The following is an 18,419-nucleotide window of genomic DNA, read 5'->3' on the forward strand; positions in this document are numbered from 1 at the left end:
AGAGGGTCCGAGCCTTCGCCGCCGGCGGTCCGTGCCTTTGCCGGGGGCTTCCAGATGGTCAAAGCCTTCGCTATTATTTCTGTTGTTTATTTCCTTTTATAGGAAAACCACACCTAATTAAGTTTGCAATCATGCTCAATCACCAATAAAGAATTTAATTGAAACTGAAATACTGCACTATGAATCTGACGGATCATCTATGGTGGGTTCGTTTCCCCACACCGGCAACAGTCTCTTCAGGATAGCCACAGTCAGCCAATCCTTCTTTTCATATCCTGTGGACTGTATACGTATACTGTGTATGTGGACTGTGTGTATACAGTTTATATATATACAAAGAGTGCTGTGGGTGGGACATTTAGGGAGACTTTATAGGTATATATCATTGCTTGTATGTATTACAGTATACTATACAGTATAGTGCAGCGAGCAACATCTACAGATTAAAGTTAATTTGTGTGTATCTGTATCTGACCCAACACATGAAAAGGGACACACACTGGACCTCATATTGTCATTCGGTCTGGAGTTAAATGTCACTGAGATTGTTGACACACACATCTCCGACCACTTTGCTGTTTTATTCAATATCACACTGCCTCATCCCCCGGTTAAATTGTGCACCACGGAGCTCCGTGTGCGCACAATTAACCCTTACAACTGCCTGCGAATTCTCTGCAGCCTTTTGCGACTCTGTACTGCAGGATCACGACTGTGGTCTCACTCTTAATGAGCTCTTGGACATGTTTAATGGTACCTGTATTGACATATTGGAGTCAGTGGCTCCCTTTAGGTGCAAACGCTCTAAGCGAGTAGGAGAGCCTTGGCTTAATGACACCACTCGCACGTTAAGACGCACATGCAGACCTGCTGAGAGAAAGTGGAAAAAAGATCATCTACAAGTTTCCATAGAAATCTTAAATGAGTGTCTGATCAAATATCAAAATGCTGTCAAATTTGCTAAAAGTCAGTTTCTATCCAATCTTGTGTCAGCTAACAACCATAAGCCTCAGTTTCTCTTTAGTACTTTGAATAATATTTTGAACCCCTGTGATCACAGTGCTATTATTCCTTCATCCAAACTGTGTGAAGATTTCTTGAATTTCTTTATTGATAAAATTTTCTGTTATTAGGTCCTCTCTTTTGCCGTCTGCATCAGATCCTGCTGTCCCTCCTATATGCCCTGCTGTCTTTGAGAATTTTGAGCAAGTCTCCCTCCCATCTTTAACTGATATTGTACAGCACCTCAGGCCTTCCTATTGTCCTCTTGACAGCACCCCCCCCCCGCGCCTTTTTAAGGAGGTTTTCCATATCATTGGCCCTCGTGTTATGGACCTGATGAATTTATCTTTGATGACCGGCTGTGTTCCAGCTGCTTTAAAACATGCTGTGGTCCAGCCCCTCATCAAAAAGCATAACCTTGACCAAACAGTTTTATCAAACTTTAGGGCCCATCTCCAAGCTTCCTTTTCTTTCTAAGGTCTTGGAGAAGGTGGTATATGAACAGCTTCAGTCTTTTATTGATCAAAATGGTATCTCAGAGAAGTTCCAGTCTGGGTTTAAGTCACGCCACAGCACAGAAACAGCGCTTTTAAAAATGTTTAATGACCTCCTTTTGACAGCTGACTCTGGTAACTCTGCTGTCCTGGTCCTTTTAGATCTGACAGCTGCCTTTGACACAGTGGATCATAAAATTCTTCTGTCACGTTTGAACACCTGTGTGGGCATTAGGGGCACTGTTTTTAAGTGGTTTCAGTCCTACCTCTCAGACCGGAGCTTCTCTGTTCAGCTTGGCCAGCATTTTTCAGCCACTTCCCCTCTAAGTTGTGGAGTGCCCCAAGGTTCTGTTTTGGACCCACTCCTTTTCTCGATATATATGTTGCCTCTGGGATCCATATTTAGAAATTACAACATCTCTTTTCATTGTTTTGCCAATGATGTACAAATCTATTTACCCCTAAAGATAAATGGGCAAGCCTCTGTTCAGACTCTACTAGACTGCCTTAAAGATATCCAAACTTGGATGGAAGTTAATTTTCTGTCTTTAAACAAAAACAAAACTGAAATCATTTTATTTGGTCAACAAAATCTGCTTGATGGATGTGACGGCGCCATTGGCTCCCTTAAGTTTTACTGTCATCCTTTTGCAAGGAACCTTGGTGTTATTTTAGAGAGTGACTTTAGGTTTGACAAGCAGATATCCTCCATAGTCAAAACAAAGCTTCTTCCAACTAAGGCTGTTGGCAAAAGCAAATGTTTATCTCCCAAAAAATGTATTTGAGAGATTAATTCACACCTTTATTACATCACGTTTAGATTATTGTAATTCCTTGTTTGTTGGCCTGGACCAGAAAGCACTGCGCCGCTTGCAGGTTGTTCAAAATGCGGCTGCCCGCCTGCTGACTGGAAAGAAAAAACGCGAGCGCATTACTCCTGTCCTTGCATCTTTGCACTGGCTGCCTATTAATTTTAGGATTCAGTTTAAAATTTTATTAATTGCTTTTAAATGTATGAATGGTCTGGCACCACCTTATTTATCTGAGCTTTTACAGTTGCACACCACTGCTAGGGCACTTAGGTGCTCCTGGCAGTACCCAGGTCCAGACTCTCCACTCGTGGAGACAGAGCCTTCTCAGTCGCGGCTCCTAAGCTGTGGAACAGCCTACCTCTCCATGTTAGAGCTGCACAGTCCGTTGAACATTTTAAAACACTCCTAAAAACGTATCTTTTCTCCTTGGCGTTCACTCCCAGCTAAGCAAGCAATCTTGGCTCTCTCTTTTTCTTTCCCTCTCTCTCTCTTTTTTACTCCTTTTTTATTCTCTCTTTTTAATCTAAATTTGTTTTAAATTGACTACTATCCCTTGTGTTGTTTTAATTATTTGTTGTAGTGTTTGTGATTAACTTTGTTGTGCTTTTGCAATTGTACAGCACTTTGGTCAACTGAGGTTGTTTTAAATGTGCTTTATAAATAAATTGTGACTTATCTTGTGACTTGACTTGACAATAAAACTGTGTACAGGAGAGTGAGAACAGAAGTATCGATAACAGCATTCAAAAATAAATGACCTAATGGTGCAAAACTGGGATATTGTATACAATAGCAATAATATAAATAGTGCATATGATGAATTCTTAAAAATATTTAAAACACTATGATAAAAATTAATAGGAAACTAAAATATGCTGATCATCCTTGGATCACAAAGGGTTTGCAGAATGCCTGCAAAAAGAGAAATACACTGTACAGAGAAAGTATGAGACAGAGAATCAAGGAGGCAGAAAAAAAATATAATATTAGTTAACTTGTTTTTATATTTTTTATAAGAATAGCTCCGAAAGAATAGTATACAAACTATTAGATGATAAGAATAACATTAAAGGTGTATGGAACATACTGAAGACTGTAATAAAAAATAGCTCTAAACAATTAAGTTATCCTAAGTATTTTACGATATGAATGAAGTAGTTAACAGCTTTAATAAATTTTTTGTTAGTGTTGGACCTGACCTAGCAGAACAAATCTTGACCCAGTGCAGGTGGTGGGAGACAGCAGGATGATGGCCAAGCTATCATCGCTGCTGGTGGAGGAGTCCCACCCCCTACAGGCCACTATCACAGCACTGGTCAGCTCCTTCAGTGACAGGCTGATACACCCCAAGTGTGTGAAGGAGAGGTATCGCAGGTCCTTCCTTCCTGCTGCTGTCAGAGTCTACAACCAGCACTGCTCCCAGTAGACCTCACTGTGCACTGTACAATAAAAAACTCTGCACATATCCACACACTTTCTGGTTTGCACAAATTGGACAATTTTTAATATCCATATTTATTATTTATTGTTTGTAAATAAAAATATCAACTGTTTAAACTTACACTGTCCATATTATAAATAATAAATACTATGTCATAATGTAAATACCAATTTCATATTGTAGATATTATGTATATACCAGTTAAATTCTATTTCTTATGTCTTATTATATTGTTTATGTTTTACTTTTATTACTGTTTAAGTGTGATACTGTCCTTTGGCTGCTGTGACAAAGAAATTTCCCCATTTGCGGGACAAATAAAGGAATTCTGATTCTGATTCTGATTCTGAAATCCCAGATCCAGACATTTCCAGACAAAATGACAATAGCAAAGATCATACCTCTGTACAAAACTGGGAACAAACACCAATTCACAAACTACAGACCTGTGTCATTACTATAGATTCTCTTAAATTCTAGAAAAACATTTCAATAACCGACTGGACAGTTTCATAAATAACACAAATTACTCACTAAAAGTCAATATGGATTTAGATCGAACAGAGCAACATCACTGGCATTAATCGATTCAGTTGAGGAACTAACAAATTCAATAGACCAAAAAGAGTATACAGTTGAGATATTCATAGACCTAAAACCATGATATATTATTCAAGAAACTAGAACGGTATGGAACAGTCTGGAGGGGACGCTCAGGGAATGTCCAAACATAAACCAGTTTTTTTTTAAAAATAAGGAGATGATTTTTACAAGGTACAGAAATGAGGCAGGTGTTTGATAATCAATAGGGGTATATTGTTTTTAAGTATTTCAGTGGTATTATTTATTAAAAGGGGGTGGAATAAAATAAGTTTATCCTTCCTCCCATTCCTTTTCGGATATGTAAACAGAATTTATAGTTTTCAGTTTATGTTTACCTTGTACATGATAATTTTGGTTTTTACATGTTCGAAATAAACTATCTATCTACACGGTACGCTGTGGTCTGTGTGTGTATGCTGTGTACTGTATACTGTGCTCTCGTTCTGTGGTCTGTCCACTCGAACTGTGGTCTGTGTATTTCGTGCTGCGTGCTTGGTGCTGTGGTCCGTGCCTTCAAACGTAAATAAGTGTACATCATGCATGGTGTTACGGCCCCGCATGTGTGTGTATGTTATGTCTTTTTTTTTGGTCTCCCTCTCCTGCTCAGTCGCTCCCCGGCCCCGGATCAGGCTCCTCCGTTCTCCCCGGTTTCAATTCATATTCGTACAGCTGCCATTCCGTCAAATTAATATCCGAGTAATTATAATGTAAACTAACGTCAGTTCAAGAGATTATACTTAGCCTAGCCAAATGTTTAACGACCTGTATTTTGGTTGATTTTTGTATTGTTTTAACTTCAATCAAGGGACAACTGACGAAACCGCAGCTCTCATAAAATGGAGAGCCGCTAACGAAGCCCTCTTCACCAGATGGAGGAATTCGTCTAAAACCGGATGGGAGTGAGTAAGCTTTTTATGTGTTTTTATACGAGGAGCAGTGGTCCGGTGGTGTGTTTGTTTGTGCCAGACTTCACAGCCTCTTAAAATAGTTTGATGCAACCTAAATGAATAAAAGAAAAATATAGTATAAAGCTAAACTAAATGTTTATAATACTACAAATCAAATAAGTAGTGTGAATTGTAACCTGGTGAACAAAAATGACTTAAAGTGCCACAAAGTACAAGTGAAGGGCAACAGCAATAGTACAGGTGTAGTTATCAACCTAAGTGATATACTAGTTTGTACTAACAATATTAACTATATATTATCAATATAACTATTGATGAAGTATTTGTATTTACACAGACATTCACTATATAATATGATTGCACTTACATGAATGCAAGGAAGAGAATAGTGATTCTCTATTCTCTTCCTTGCATGCATGTAAGTGCAATCATCCTAACTACATCACATTCAGTAGTCTCTGTCAGCTTGTGTGTTAGTCACTGTAATATCTTTGTTAACGTGTTCTCAACGTGTAATAATATGTTTAAGTTGTCCTTTTTTGTGTGAATGTGTGTGCTTTATCCAGAGTCTTTGTGAGAGACAGTGCTGTGCCTGTCACCCCCAAACAGGCGCAAAAGAAGTGGAATAACCTGAAAGAAAAGTACAAGGTACCACCATTCTATCTACTTTTCAGTAAACAAGTTGGACATGGCAACATTCATTCAGTGAATTTTTATTTTTTTAGGAGCTTAGGGACCCACCAACGGGGAAAGGGGTGGAGGCAGGAGGGGTGACAGCTGCCATCTGGCCATGGTATGGTCAGATGGATGCCGCACTCCAGGGGCAGCACTCCATTAGTCCGCCCCTGGTAGTTGCGGCCAATCTGACCCCCGCTACAGGTGGTGTTGTCACCCTCCCGTCCTCTGCCCCTCCCAGAGAAGGGGAAAAGCCGCCAGGGCCAGTGGGCAGCTGATGGACTTTCTGAGAGAGCAGGCAGAAAAAGAGGAAGAGAGGGAGAAGAGGGCAGAGGCGAGGGAAGAAGAGAGGGAGAGGGCAGCAAGTCAGAGAGCTGACAAGTATTTGTCTCTCTTTGAGAGGCTTGTGGAGAAAATGTAAATAGTGTATATACGTAGTAGTTGTAGGTAATTTTTAAATGTAGTTCTTTGTTGTTGTTTTATTGTTATTCTGTCAATTAAATAGTGTGAGTATTGAGTTGTGAATGAAGTGGTCTCAAAGAAATTCGAAACGCAACTGGACTTGGTTATCTGTCAGTTATTTGCCAGTTCATGTTCGCATCTGACCAGGCTGAGACTGGTCCTCGGACCTTGGACCAGTCTCAGCCTGGTCAGCGAACATGAACTGATGAAGCCTCTTGGATGAGAGGTAAAACGTCTTCCTAGACAAATCGAGGCACCAAGGCTTGTAACGGTGGTCACAACAAACGCTTCTGAAACTGAAATCTGATTGGGAGGTTGACTTTACTTACAGGTGTTTTTTCAAACCATTGTTATATGTTTAACTATACACATAATATAATCATTTTTAATTGAGATAAACTATACAATCATTTTTAATTAATCAACAAAACAATATTTACAATTAACCATTGTTATATGTTTAACTAACTGTTATATGTTTAATTAATCAACAAAACAATATTTACAATTAACCATTGTTATATGTTTAATTAATCAGCAAAACAATATTTACAATTAACATTAATTAAAATTACAAATAATTATTGAACTGATTATGAATTTGGGGTTTTTCTTTAGTAATCATGCTCCCTCAGAAATGCCGGGAGCTCTTGAGGGGCAGACTCTTCGGCAGCAAGTCTGCCTCTGAGATTGACTCCCGACAGCTCCTGACCTTGGGCAGCATTCCCCCCAGCTTCCTCATCCTCCCAGTCATCCTCCTCTGCCTCCTCCTCTTCCTGGATGTCACCAGCTAACAGGCAAAGGTTGTGGAGGATGCAGCATGCTCCAACAACCTTGGGGGCGAACAGAGCCCGGATCTCCAAAGCCCGGAGGAAGATGGCTCTCCAGCGGGTTTTGAGCAACCCGAAGGTGCGCTCAATAATGTTGCGGGCCTTGGCGTGATGCCTGTTGAAACGGGCCTCAACTTGGCCTGTTGATTAAAATACAGGTAATGTAGAATACATCCAGGAATTCAAATTCAAAGTAACAACTGTAATAAATAATTTATTCTCTCACCTGCTACAGGTTGACGGTAGGGAGTCATGAGGGCCACCGGATGCTGCAGGCAAGGGTACCCCCCGTCTCACAGGAGGAAGAAGCCAGCTGGTGAGTAGAGGGACTGTTTGTACATAGGAGACCTCTGGAGGACAAGGGCATCGTGGACTGACCCCGTGTTGCCGATGTAAACATCCAAAAATGCAAAAATCCCCTGTTGCTCTTCTTCTGCTCCGCAGGTGGGACAAGCCGGATGTGGCATCCATCTATGGCTCCAACTGCACGCCGGAAAAGCCTCATGCCCAGCCAGCCGAGCAAAACCTGCTCCCACCTCCTCCATCTCCTCAGGCTTGGGGAAATGGATAGCCTTGTGGAGGATGCCCATCATGGCCTCCAAATATGTCTGCCGTGACCCTGTAGGAAGTGCCACATGCCAGCCAGTACAGAGAGACAGCCACCTCAATTTCGTGGCTCCAGCCATGTGGCTTTAGCCGGGGCAACATCTGGACCAACAGATTGATGGTCTCCCTTGACAGCCTGAAGGCTGGTTTGAGGTCAGCCTCCTCAGAGAAGAAGGCGCAGAGGATGGGCACAGTGTTGTTAACTTGTGCATACATTCGAGGAGAATGATCCTGTAGTAAAATAAAAAATATTTTTTAATTAGTAAAACTATGAAATAATATTTGAATTTATTTATTTATTTATTACTTTATGAAATAATATTTGAATGTATTTATTTATTTATTAATGACTTGCTTTTAACTATCAACTATGAATATTTGAATAGACTGATGAATTTAAACACATGCTGTAAAAATGTATTTATAGTTCTCTCATGAAACTTAATGTATGTTTTGTGTTCTATACAAATGAGCTTCACTTGATTCATTACACAAGACTTATCAGACTTGTATCAGATATCAGAAATAAAGAAATTATACAACTTAATATGCTCCTCTATTTCACCTGTAATTGTTGGGTCCCCCCATGATTTCACCAGTAGGTGGTGATAGGTATCACATATCAAGTATAGTAGCATAGTAGGAAATTTATGAATGAAAGGGGTGGGTCTATAGCGTTACTATTACTAAACAGTTTGGGGCGGACCCTGTTAATCCTGTTTCATACATTAATATTTATAATAATACTTCTAAACCGTACCATATTTATTTTGTTAACTTTAATATGAATGGAAAACCAAGTGCTCCCGAAGAAAAGATAACTTACGAATCCAGCAAAGGCTAGGATAGCGCGAGGTCTCTCCAGACTCCTCCTCCTCATCCTGGCTCTCCTCCGCTGAAGACGCCCCCTCAGCTCGGCAGCTTCCTCCTCAGCCTCCCAGTAAAGAATACCGACCGCGACAGCTAGCAACACTTGCCGGTCCATATTTAACGGTGGTAATACTCTACTAACTACACAATCCACAAATCCACAATGGCGATCATCTACAAACAACAGCCTTTTCGCGGGTTTTTTTTCCCGCTGTTGGCTCGTGAGATTGAGAAGCACTTAAAAATAAAATAACATACTTATGTACAACGAATGAAGGTTGTTGCTGCTTTATGTACGTGTGTATTTATTTATTTACATGTCACATACACAGGAGAGAGAGAGAGAGAGAGAGAGAGAGAGAGAGAGAGAGCACTTGTTTTGGATGATAACGCCCAGCTGTTTAATCAGTGCAGGCTGCATTTGGCTCCACAAGAATGCATCGTCTCAAAACTGAAAACGGAGCATTCTGTATTCTTGTGATCTCCGGAGTTCATTCTTCGGAGAACGACTAGCAAGAACATTCTCCTCAAGAACACAAGTCCATTCTTTGCATTCTTGGTATTGAGAAATGCTCATAGTCTGTTAGAAAAGAATGTTACAACAAAACTGTTAATAATGAAGTAACACTGGATATTGGAGTGGGGCTTTAAAAGTAACACTGCTCGTAGTATCTGCTACTAGGGATGTACATTTTAAACAATTTCTTTAATTGATACTTTGCTGATTATCAATTAATCATTAATAATATATGAAATATGAACATTGTTTTATGGAAAACACTTTAAACATAAGTGTTGTGCTCACAACACACGAGCCACCATAATGTAGTGCTTCATGCAACAGTAATAGGGAGTTTGGGGTTAAATTTGGCTATCAATAATAATTAATGATTATCAGGGATAATTATAAATTATGATTACTAATAAGTTCCAATTTACATTAGATCACCTCGGGGCACCACCCTTGAAGAAGGGAAAAAAAGCCAATTCACCAAATCAGTCTCAGAAAAGGTACTAAACTGTTTGTAACTCTGATTAATAATGAACTTAATAACTACAACCAATTACCATAACAGCTAGTAATGGTTGAAGGATTTTGGAGCTCTTGACAAAGTAGAAGTTGGCAACAATCACTCTTGTACAATATTAAATAGACAACATGTGGGTTCAAAAGTCTTTTATTTACAAAGATGAAACACACTAACTTCCATGTACTATATACAGGTTTGTGTGTGTATGTGTGTGTGTGTGTGTGTGTGAGTGTGTGTCTGGCAGAACAAAGAAACAATGGTGGTCACTGATATCACATGTGGGTTTGATATGCTCCAGGCTCAAGGAATGTGTGTGTGTGTGTGTGTGTGTGTGTGTGTGTGTGTGTGTGTGTGTGTGTGTGTGTGTGTGTGACGGGATGCCAGGTTATAGAAGATGGTTAGTTGCATGCAAAGACCCTGAGTCAGTGTGAAGCATCAATCGACTAATGTAGAATTAGCCGTCTAGGAAAGCAAACTACCAATAACCTGACCTGAGATTACAATAACACTCAAACAGTGGACACACATAAATTGAACACACATGCATTACATCAATCAGAGTTTAAAGTCCTGTGCTTAGCTGTGCTATGCTATGCTATCTAAGCCCAGTTCAATGTTACCAGTCTTTAAGGAAAAGGTGTCGGTGGTTGCAGGAGAACGTTGGGATTCCAATGAATGCTGTTCTTGCTGTGCAAGGACCGATGAAAGTCAGCAGAGGAGGAAAAGGTTCGCTCCTGTCCTTTGTGAGGGTAGCAGCTCAGTGCTAACCTGCTTGGTGTTCCTCAGATGGTGAAGTTAGCTGGCAAGCTTTGTGTCGCAGCTGCTGGTGCTAACTGATCAGGAATACTGGCAGGACCTCCTGCCGCTGCAGTGAGGAGAAGTTCTTTGGGCCTGCTGCAAATGAAGCTTGCAGCTCTCCGCAGCTGTTAAGCCCGGAAGAAGAGATCTTGAGGGCAGGCAGCCCGGTGGGGGGGGGATGGAGAGGAGCCCTTGAGGATAAGAAGTCAAAGGAGTGGAGAGGCTTGAGGAGAAGAGAGAGAACAAAGGAAGGCGCTGGAGTTTTGACTCTCTGATCAGAGGGGGGTTTGTCACCCTGACCAATAGTAGCTCAAAGCTAAATATTGCACCTAGGTGTGAAGAATGGGGAATTCTGGGACACTGAGTTCAGTTCAGAGTCCATTTTGAAATCCACAATGAATGACTTCATCTGTGGGTCCCAACATAAGGCTACATTATGAGTTAAAGGAACAGACAAGGTGTACACCAAGTTACATGAAAAATAAACTAAATACGACAAAAAATTCTTAACGGTGTTTCGATCAGTGATTGATAATCAGCATCCCTATCTGCTATCCTACCGCTCAATATCCCTTGCTAGCCTACTGTATGTTGGTAAGGTAATTGTTTGTGTATCAACTTTAGCATGTAACCACCTTCTCAAATAGCTCTTAAGTTGTCAGTTGTAAATTCAAAGCTGGGAGTTTTTCCTTATCCAAATCGTATCTTCCTTATCCTCTACTGTATCTTGAGGGAAATTGTGATTTGTGTATTTTGAACACATCTATTAAGGCAATCATCAGACTGTTAATGAAATTTCTTGTCACGATCCTGTGATTTTAGTTTTATTGTGTGTGTTTATGTTTTTTAAACCATATTTATTTATTGTGAATTACCTTCACAGCCCACCAGGGGCCACAGCCTGCTGCTGCCCACACTTTGGGAATCACTGTACAATGGGATAGAGGGGTAACTACAGTGTCGTACTCAGAAGCATAGGACAACTGACCAGGCTGCTGTATTTGACTCACTGGTAGTGAGAACGGCACAACATACCTGGAATATATCAAACTTAGAAAAGTATCAGTAAAATATCTTTACTTACTTTTAGCTAGGGCTAATTTCAAAATTTATTTTGGTCACTACTATTATATTATATTATATTATATTATTTAGACTATCATAATTTATCGAAATGGTCCCCCAAAACTATGAAAATTAAACATTCATTCACAGATATTTTCCATTGAATCCCAGCATTAGATTTACTAAATCCTCTTACTAATGATAGCAAAGTCAGCTGGGATGCAGATGTTCCAGCTGCGGATAGCATTATGGCTCCGCACTGTCTTTACTGGGCGTCTGCATCACCTGCAATGAAGGAAGATTGATTAGTAAAATTGAACGGGATACATTGCATAATGCAGATACAAAATAGAAATGCCCCGTACCTGAATCCTGGGGAAGGATGATTGGAACCGAGATGGAGGGACGGTTGAACTGCGCCTCGGCAAGCGCCAGCTGTCTCCGGTGCAGCTCCAACCTCTCCTGCTTTATCCGGACCATCTCTTCCTGCAGGGCAGTTTGTCGTTCGAGTCGGCCCTCTATCCCCCGTAGCACCACCAGCTTCTCCACCAGCATCTCGCTGCAGGCGCAGGTCGTTATTGTGGGCTGCCCTGTTAAGCCTCCCCGCATGCAGACAGCAGGCCCTGCTGGTTGGCGCGCAGGGACAGGGCACTGTTGTGGGGGTCGTCCTCTCCTGGGGGCGGGCACACCCCTGCTCCGCTCCCGGATGGCTCCTCTTCATCCTCACTTTCTGAGAGCCCCTCGTCCCCCTGAACATCGATGCCCCCACTAATGCATTCAGAGGCCGTCTTCTCGATGATGGAGAGGACTTTCACGCAGGCCACATGGGCTGGAGGGGGAGATCTTTTCGGCTATGGCCTGCCAAACACTGTTCTTCACTGTGATGTTCTTTTTGCCCCTTGTTCCCCCGAATAAAACATCACGGTGCTGCCAGACCTCGTCCACTAAGACGCCCATCTCCTCCGCGGTAAACGACGGTGCCCGCTTGTTTCTTTTGCTGCCAGTTTCTTCCATTCTCACGTGTGTGGCTATATCCACGGGGGTAAATATGCGCTAATGGGCTTGATTACTACTTGGATACACCTGTTGGCACACACACACACCCGCAACCCCCCCACAGGTTTTACTCCATGAATTTAAATATATATTTTAACTGCTACGATTGATGTAACAATCATGAAGGAAAATTCATATTTTAACTGAAGGACAACCTCCCATAGAGTGAAATATAAAACAATATTTAACATGAAATTAGCATTTTTAACCGTTCGTTTCTAACTAAAAAAAAAACAGTTTTTAACCTTAGCAGATCTCACATAAAACAGACAAAATACATCCTGTTGCATTAATAAAACAACCTACGAGTTAGCTTATAGCTTCATCTCATTTCCAATACAGACCGACACGACAGCTTGGCCGTTGCTAATAGTAGCTACCGTTAACCACAACACGTTCTATACATGAAAATATCCACGGCAACCAAACTCGAGCCGGACATAAATATGGCATGAAAAGGTAACAAAACAAACCTTGTGCCCCTTATTAGCCAGGTGCTAGGGCGTTTCATGTGAGTTAGGCACACTTTAGCATTGAAGACAAACTCTTAGCCTTGCAGACACACTTTTCCTACTGCAGGTAAAGTCCGAAGCACCGGATGTGTACGAGGTCTCGGCGAGACGCTTTCAAAATAAAAGCACTGAATGTAACGTCTGCTTAATATATAAAAAATAAAAGCCTGGCTTTAAAGAATGTTAATAAGTAAACATAAAAACACATTTATAGAAATACTATGCTCATATTAAAGGTCATTTACAAGCCCTCTTAAGTCCTTAAGAATTATGGTATCTGGGAAACGCGGCCAATATCTGTGTGGCTACAACAAAATATGCAGATATGAGTTTTGAGCTCAGTGCACATCTTTAGGTGGCATTAAAGAAAAAAAGAAGCAATTTTTAGGGTCTATTGGGGTGCAGTTTACTGTGGAGTGTGCACCTCATAATCTTTTGTCCAGTAAGTAAGTGTATATGTTAAGGATTTTCATTCAGACTCCACTTCAGTTCCACCATGCTTTATTTTTCCATGACCGACCACTGTTGCATACAAGTGTCAACTCTTTACCGGAACAAGCTAAACACATCACATCCGGCATAGGATAACAAACGTCCTTCAAAATAAAAGTACTGTTCATAACACAATGAGTAAAGGCGTTTTCCTTTTATATATCTTAACACCCCCACTCGTCTTTAACTCAATGACTTTCTTGTGAACATAACATTTCATGTACATTTATGTACCAAACATGTATTTTACAAACCTTTTCAGTTTCAGTTTAGTAGCTGGTTTTGTCATTACATCAGCAAGCATTTGATCAGTAGGACAATACTCCAGAAGTACCTTACCACTATTTACAACTTCCCTGATGAAGTGGTACTTGATGTCTATGTGCTTGCATCTTTGCCTGTTTACAGGGTTCTTGGCAAGTGCCATAGTACCTTGATTGTCTTCGTACACTTTTGTTGCTAGCTACTATTATCAGATCATCAACCCATATAATGAGGATTACCTTTTCATCATGTTTTTCTTTTGTGTACACACAATGATCAGCAGGGTTCTGTGTGAAATCATTTCTGATCAAATATGAATGTAACATAGCATTCCAGTTTCTTCCGGACTGCTTGAGACCATATAGAGACTTGTGCAGTTTACACACTAGTTTTTCACCTGTGTCTGACCATGTCTCATAACCCTCTGGTTGATCAATGTAAAGTTCAAAGTCAATAGGTGCATGTAAATATGCTGTCTTAACGTCCATTTGATGCAGCACCAGATTCTCCTGCGCTGCCTTCTGCATGATCACCCTCACACTGGTCATATCAGCAGTAGGTGAGAATGTCTCTTCGTAATCAGTTCCTTGTTTTTGACTGTAGCCTTTTGCTACGTATCTTGCTTTGTACTTTTCTGATCCATCAGTGTCACTCTTGAGTGCGTACACCCACTTGCCCCCCACTGCACGTTTGCCTGGTGGAAGATGGGTGAGGCTGAATGTTTCATTCTCCTCCAGTGACTGCATCTCCTCATTCATAGCACTGATCCACTGCCTTGAGTTGGTTGAAGCAATGGCATCCTTGTAAGTCTGAGGAATGTCACACACTGCTCTGTAACAGAAGTCAATACATGTTTGCAATTTGTCTACCTTTTCCTCCGTTTCAAAGTCCTGTAGGTAAGTTGGCTTCTTTCTTTCCCTCTTTGGGTTCCGCCTTGTTCTCTCAGCGTCGTCTCCTTGCTGAGGCATTTCAGTCTGTTTTGGAGCAGTCTCAGAAACATCATTATCATGAGTTGATGCATTTTCTTCGTTTTCATCAACCATTTCTCCATCATCATGACTTTTTGGCTGTACAATGCCATCACAATACTCAGTGTTTGCTTCTGGTGTTTGTGTCTCTTTTTTATTTGCTGTTTTGGTTGTGAATTTCACTAACCTGTGTTTTTGGACTTTTTCTGTGTCTGAGTAGTACACCAGATAAGCTGGGCTGTTTTTATCGTATCCTATAAAAACACCTTGCTGGCACCTGGAATCTAACTTCCCTTTCTCTTGTTTGTAGGCAAAACAGGTAGAACCGAACTTCTGCAGTTTGGAAACATCCGGTTTCACACCTGTGAACATCTCATATGGAGTTTTTCTTGTGCGTCTGCTGTAGCACCTGTTTCTCACATAGGCAGCTGTCTGTACAGCATAGTTCCATAGTTTATCTGGTAATTCACTCTCTATCAGTAAACACCTGCCCATTTCATAGAGAGTTCGCCAACCTCTCTCTGCTGTTCCATTTTGGTGTGGCGAATATGGTGCAGATTTTTCATGCCTTATCCTATTCTTGGTCAACAGTTCTTGGAAATCTTTAGTTGTAAACTCAGTGCCGTTGTCTGAACGGACGCACTTGACTTCACCATAAGGTGCTATATCTGCCAAGAATCTTTCTGTGGCATGAACTGCATCACTTTTGGCTTTAAGAAAGTACACAAACATGGTACCTGAGTAGTCATCTGTAAAAGATTGTGCATATCTGTGTCCCTCTATGCTTGGGGTTCGCATTGGACCGGCTAGATCAGTGTGGACTAGCTGCAAGGGTTTTGTAGCTTTTCTGTCTGGCTCTCTATTTCTACTCTGTGTGAATTTTCCTTTTGTACACACTTCACATGTCTGTGTTGGTCTGACCACACTCCCTTTTATCACCATGCCTTTAACGACACCTTGTAACTTTTGCACATCTTCATAATTGCAATGGCCCATAATCTCATGCCAGGTTTGTATGTCGTGGGACACTTTACATTTATCAACATTCTGTTCAACCGTTGATAAATAATACAAATTACCACTTTCATGAATGTCAAACCTGCTGCCATCTTTTGTGATCATGTGACTGTTTTCTTTCTTGAAGGTGACTGTTGCTCCTCCATTTGCTGCTCTTGCCACTGAGAAGATGTCTTGCGGGTACGACGGCATGTAGAGTGCTTGCCGAAGCTGTGCTCTGTGTTGTCGTCCGGTGCTGTCCAGGAGATGAATCACAGCTGTCCCTCTGCGTTGAGCGATTCCATTGCACTTGGTCCCATCTGCCAGCTCGACTGCGTGGGTCTCTGGCTGAAACGTCTCATCGAAGCTCACAAACTTGCTCACGTCGTTCACGATGTGGGAGGTTGCTCCTCCATCCACCATGATGCCTTTCTTCTTTATGTTGTCTGCTGGGCTCTCAGTCTTTGTATGTTTCGCCATGAAGAGATGGTCGTCATCATCTTCTTGCTCTTTCTCTGCAACTTTTCTGGCGCCATCTTGTTCCCCCTTTTTCTTGCACAGGGATTCTTTATGTGTGTTGCTTCTACAGTAACTGCACCACACTTTACGTGTACATTGTCTTGCTTTGTGCCCTTTTATTCCACACCTGTAGCAAGTCACACTTACATCTTCATGTCTTTTGTTATCAAAGTGTTTATTCATATTTTGCTTGTTGTGCTTTATGTGTGTTTTCATCACATTGTCCGTTGATTCAGCTGTTTTCATCTTTTCAGCTTCTTCATAGATTCTCAGCCTCCTTTTAAAGTCTGTGAATGTAACCTGGTCTTCATTTTGTGTTACATGGACAGCTAGGGGCTTGAACATGTCCGGTAGCCCGCCAAGAACCATGGCTACGATTAGCCCATCACTCATGGTTTCGCCTGCATTTCTCAAAGCAGTGATAATATTTTCCGCTCTTATAATATAGTCTGTTACACTTTCGTTGTCTGCCATCCGTAGCTTGGTCAACGATGTGTATAAACTTATTATTCTTGGCTTGCTTTTACCAGAATAATGTTCTTTCAAAATCTTCAGTGCCTCCCTGCCATTATCGGCAGCATCATGCCTGATTAACGATAGGCTTTTATCATCTATCAGTCTTATCAGTTCAACATAGCAGTCAGCATTTTTCCGTCTGTCTTGAGCTAACTGCTCTTCATTAGCATTCGTGGGCTCGTGCAAAATAGTCTCTTTTAGGTTTAAACTGTGTAGGTGACCAAGGAGTCTCGTCTCCCAAAGGTCATACTTATCTTCTGTTCCGTCAAAGAAGAGTTGCGGCGATAGCATCCCTGCCGCTCCTCTGCTCGCCATCTCTGCACGTGTTGCTGCAGTATTTTCTTCTGCTAGCCTGTTAGCCCTTAGCTTTTAGCTCCGGTGGTCGCGTAATGCGTCGCGACACTCCTCATAACTTTGTCCGGCACTTATCTTCAAGTTGGCTCTCATTCTTTGCCATTTCGACGTCGGTAGTCGCTAGCGGTGTCCGAAGCTGTCTGGGCCCATAACCTGTTAAGGATTTTCATTCAGACTCCACTTCAGTTCCACCATGCTTTATTTTTCCATGACCGACCACTGTTGCATACAAGTGTCAACTCTTTACCGGAACAAGCTAAACACATCACATCCGGCATAGGATAACAAACGTCCTTCAAAATAAAAGTACTGTTCATAACACAATGAGTAAAGGCGTTTTCCTTTTATATATCTTAACAGTATACTTTACATTAAAAAAAATTAAATTACTGTGGTACATTAAAAAAATGCTGAGGATGAGTCAGTGGGTGTAAAGGCTGGGTGCTTCAATTGTTTTGAAAAATGTTCGAGAACAATGGCCATTGGACTGACAGTACCCTGATGCTTTGTTGTTTGTGATCTTTGTCTCCGTGATCAAGAACAGCTGTCTATGGTTTCAGATTATATACAGCAACACTCAAAGCAATCCCAGTAGTACAAGTGCAGCTTCAGGTTAGGGTTGTTTACAAAATGTGTATCTTGATGATTCAGCTTGCCCATTTGAATCCATATTAACAAGTCATATAAAGTATGTGTTTGGCATAGGGCTGTCAGCTTTTCACTGCATGATTTACTGTGTGTTTTTCTCTTTTATGTCAAATGAATAACAAACGAAATACAAGAGTGGGAGGGTGGAAAAAGGGTATGTGTAACCATAACTGCACAAAAGTGTACAAAAACAACAATTACACTTAATGGGAGTGTAGTCATTCCCTACTTTAAGAATGACGCGACCCTATTGGTATTTGGAAATCATCTGGGGCCCGCCCTTATTTTTAATCACAACTCTGATCAGCACATGAGACTTGAAGTATGAAGTATTTCCCAAACTTTTTCTTATTTCATAAACGTAACAATTCTATGTGAACTTGAGCCTAAAGCAATGCAGTGCAAAATACTAATCCATCCACATACACATAACAATTTGTAATCTTGCACGCCTTTCAACACATGCCAACACATGCAGTTACAACCCCCTGTCACTA

The 18,419-nt window shown here is 41.2% G+C and overlaps 1 protein-coding gene across 1 annotated transcript; it reads right to left on the minus strand.

The window, feature by feature from the left end:
- Nucleotides 1-6,898: 6,898 nt before the first annotated feature.
- On the minus strand, nt 6,899-12,645 carry LOC311253736 (uncharacterized protein). The gene is made up of 5 exons (XM_084384217.1): nt 11,963-12,645; nt 11,794-11,882; nt 8,660-10,755; nt 7,454-8,064; nt 6,899-7,367 (listed from the first exon to the last, which is right to left on the minus strand). The coding sequence occupies exons 4-5, from the start codon at nt 7,479-7,481 to the stop codon at nt 7,012-7,014; spliced, it is 384 nt and encodes a 127-aa protein (XP_084240343.1). The 5' UTR covers nt 7,482-8,064; nt 8,660-10,755; nt 11,794-11,882; nt 11,963-12,645; the 3' UTR covers nt 6,899-7,011.
- Nucleotides 12,646-18,419: the final 5,774 nt, after the last annotated feature.

This window comes from Pagrus pagrus, assembly GCF_965226575.1.
Source record: "Pagrus pagrus genome assembly, contig: HAP1_SCAFFOLD_40, whole genome shotgun sequence".
Classification (NCBI taxonomy): domain Eukaryota; kingdom Metazoa; phylum Chordata; class Actinopteri; order Spariformes; family Sparidae; genus Pagrus; species Pagrus pagrus.

Bases quoted from the DNA above. Each gene is read 5' to 3' on its own strand.
- LOC311253736 (XM_084384217.1), bottom strand. From the start codon at position 7,481: ATGACTCCCTACCGTCAACCTGTAGCAG. The intron at 7,368-7,453 runs GTGAGAGAATAA...TTTAATCAACAG, and splicing joins CTACCGTCAACCTGTAGCAG to GCCAAGTTGAGGCCCGTTTC.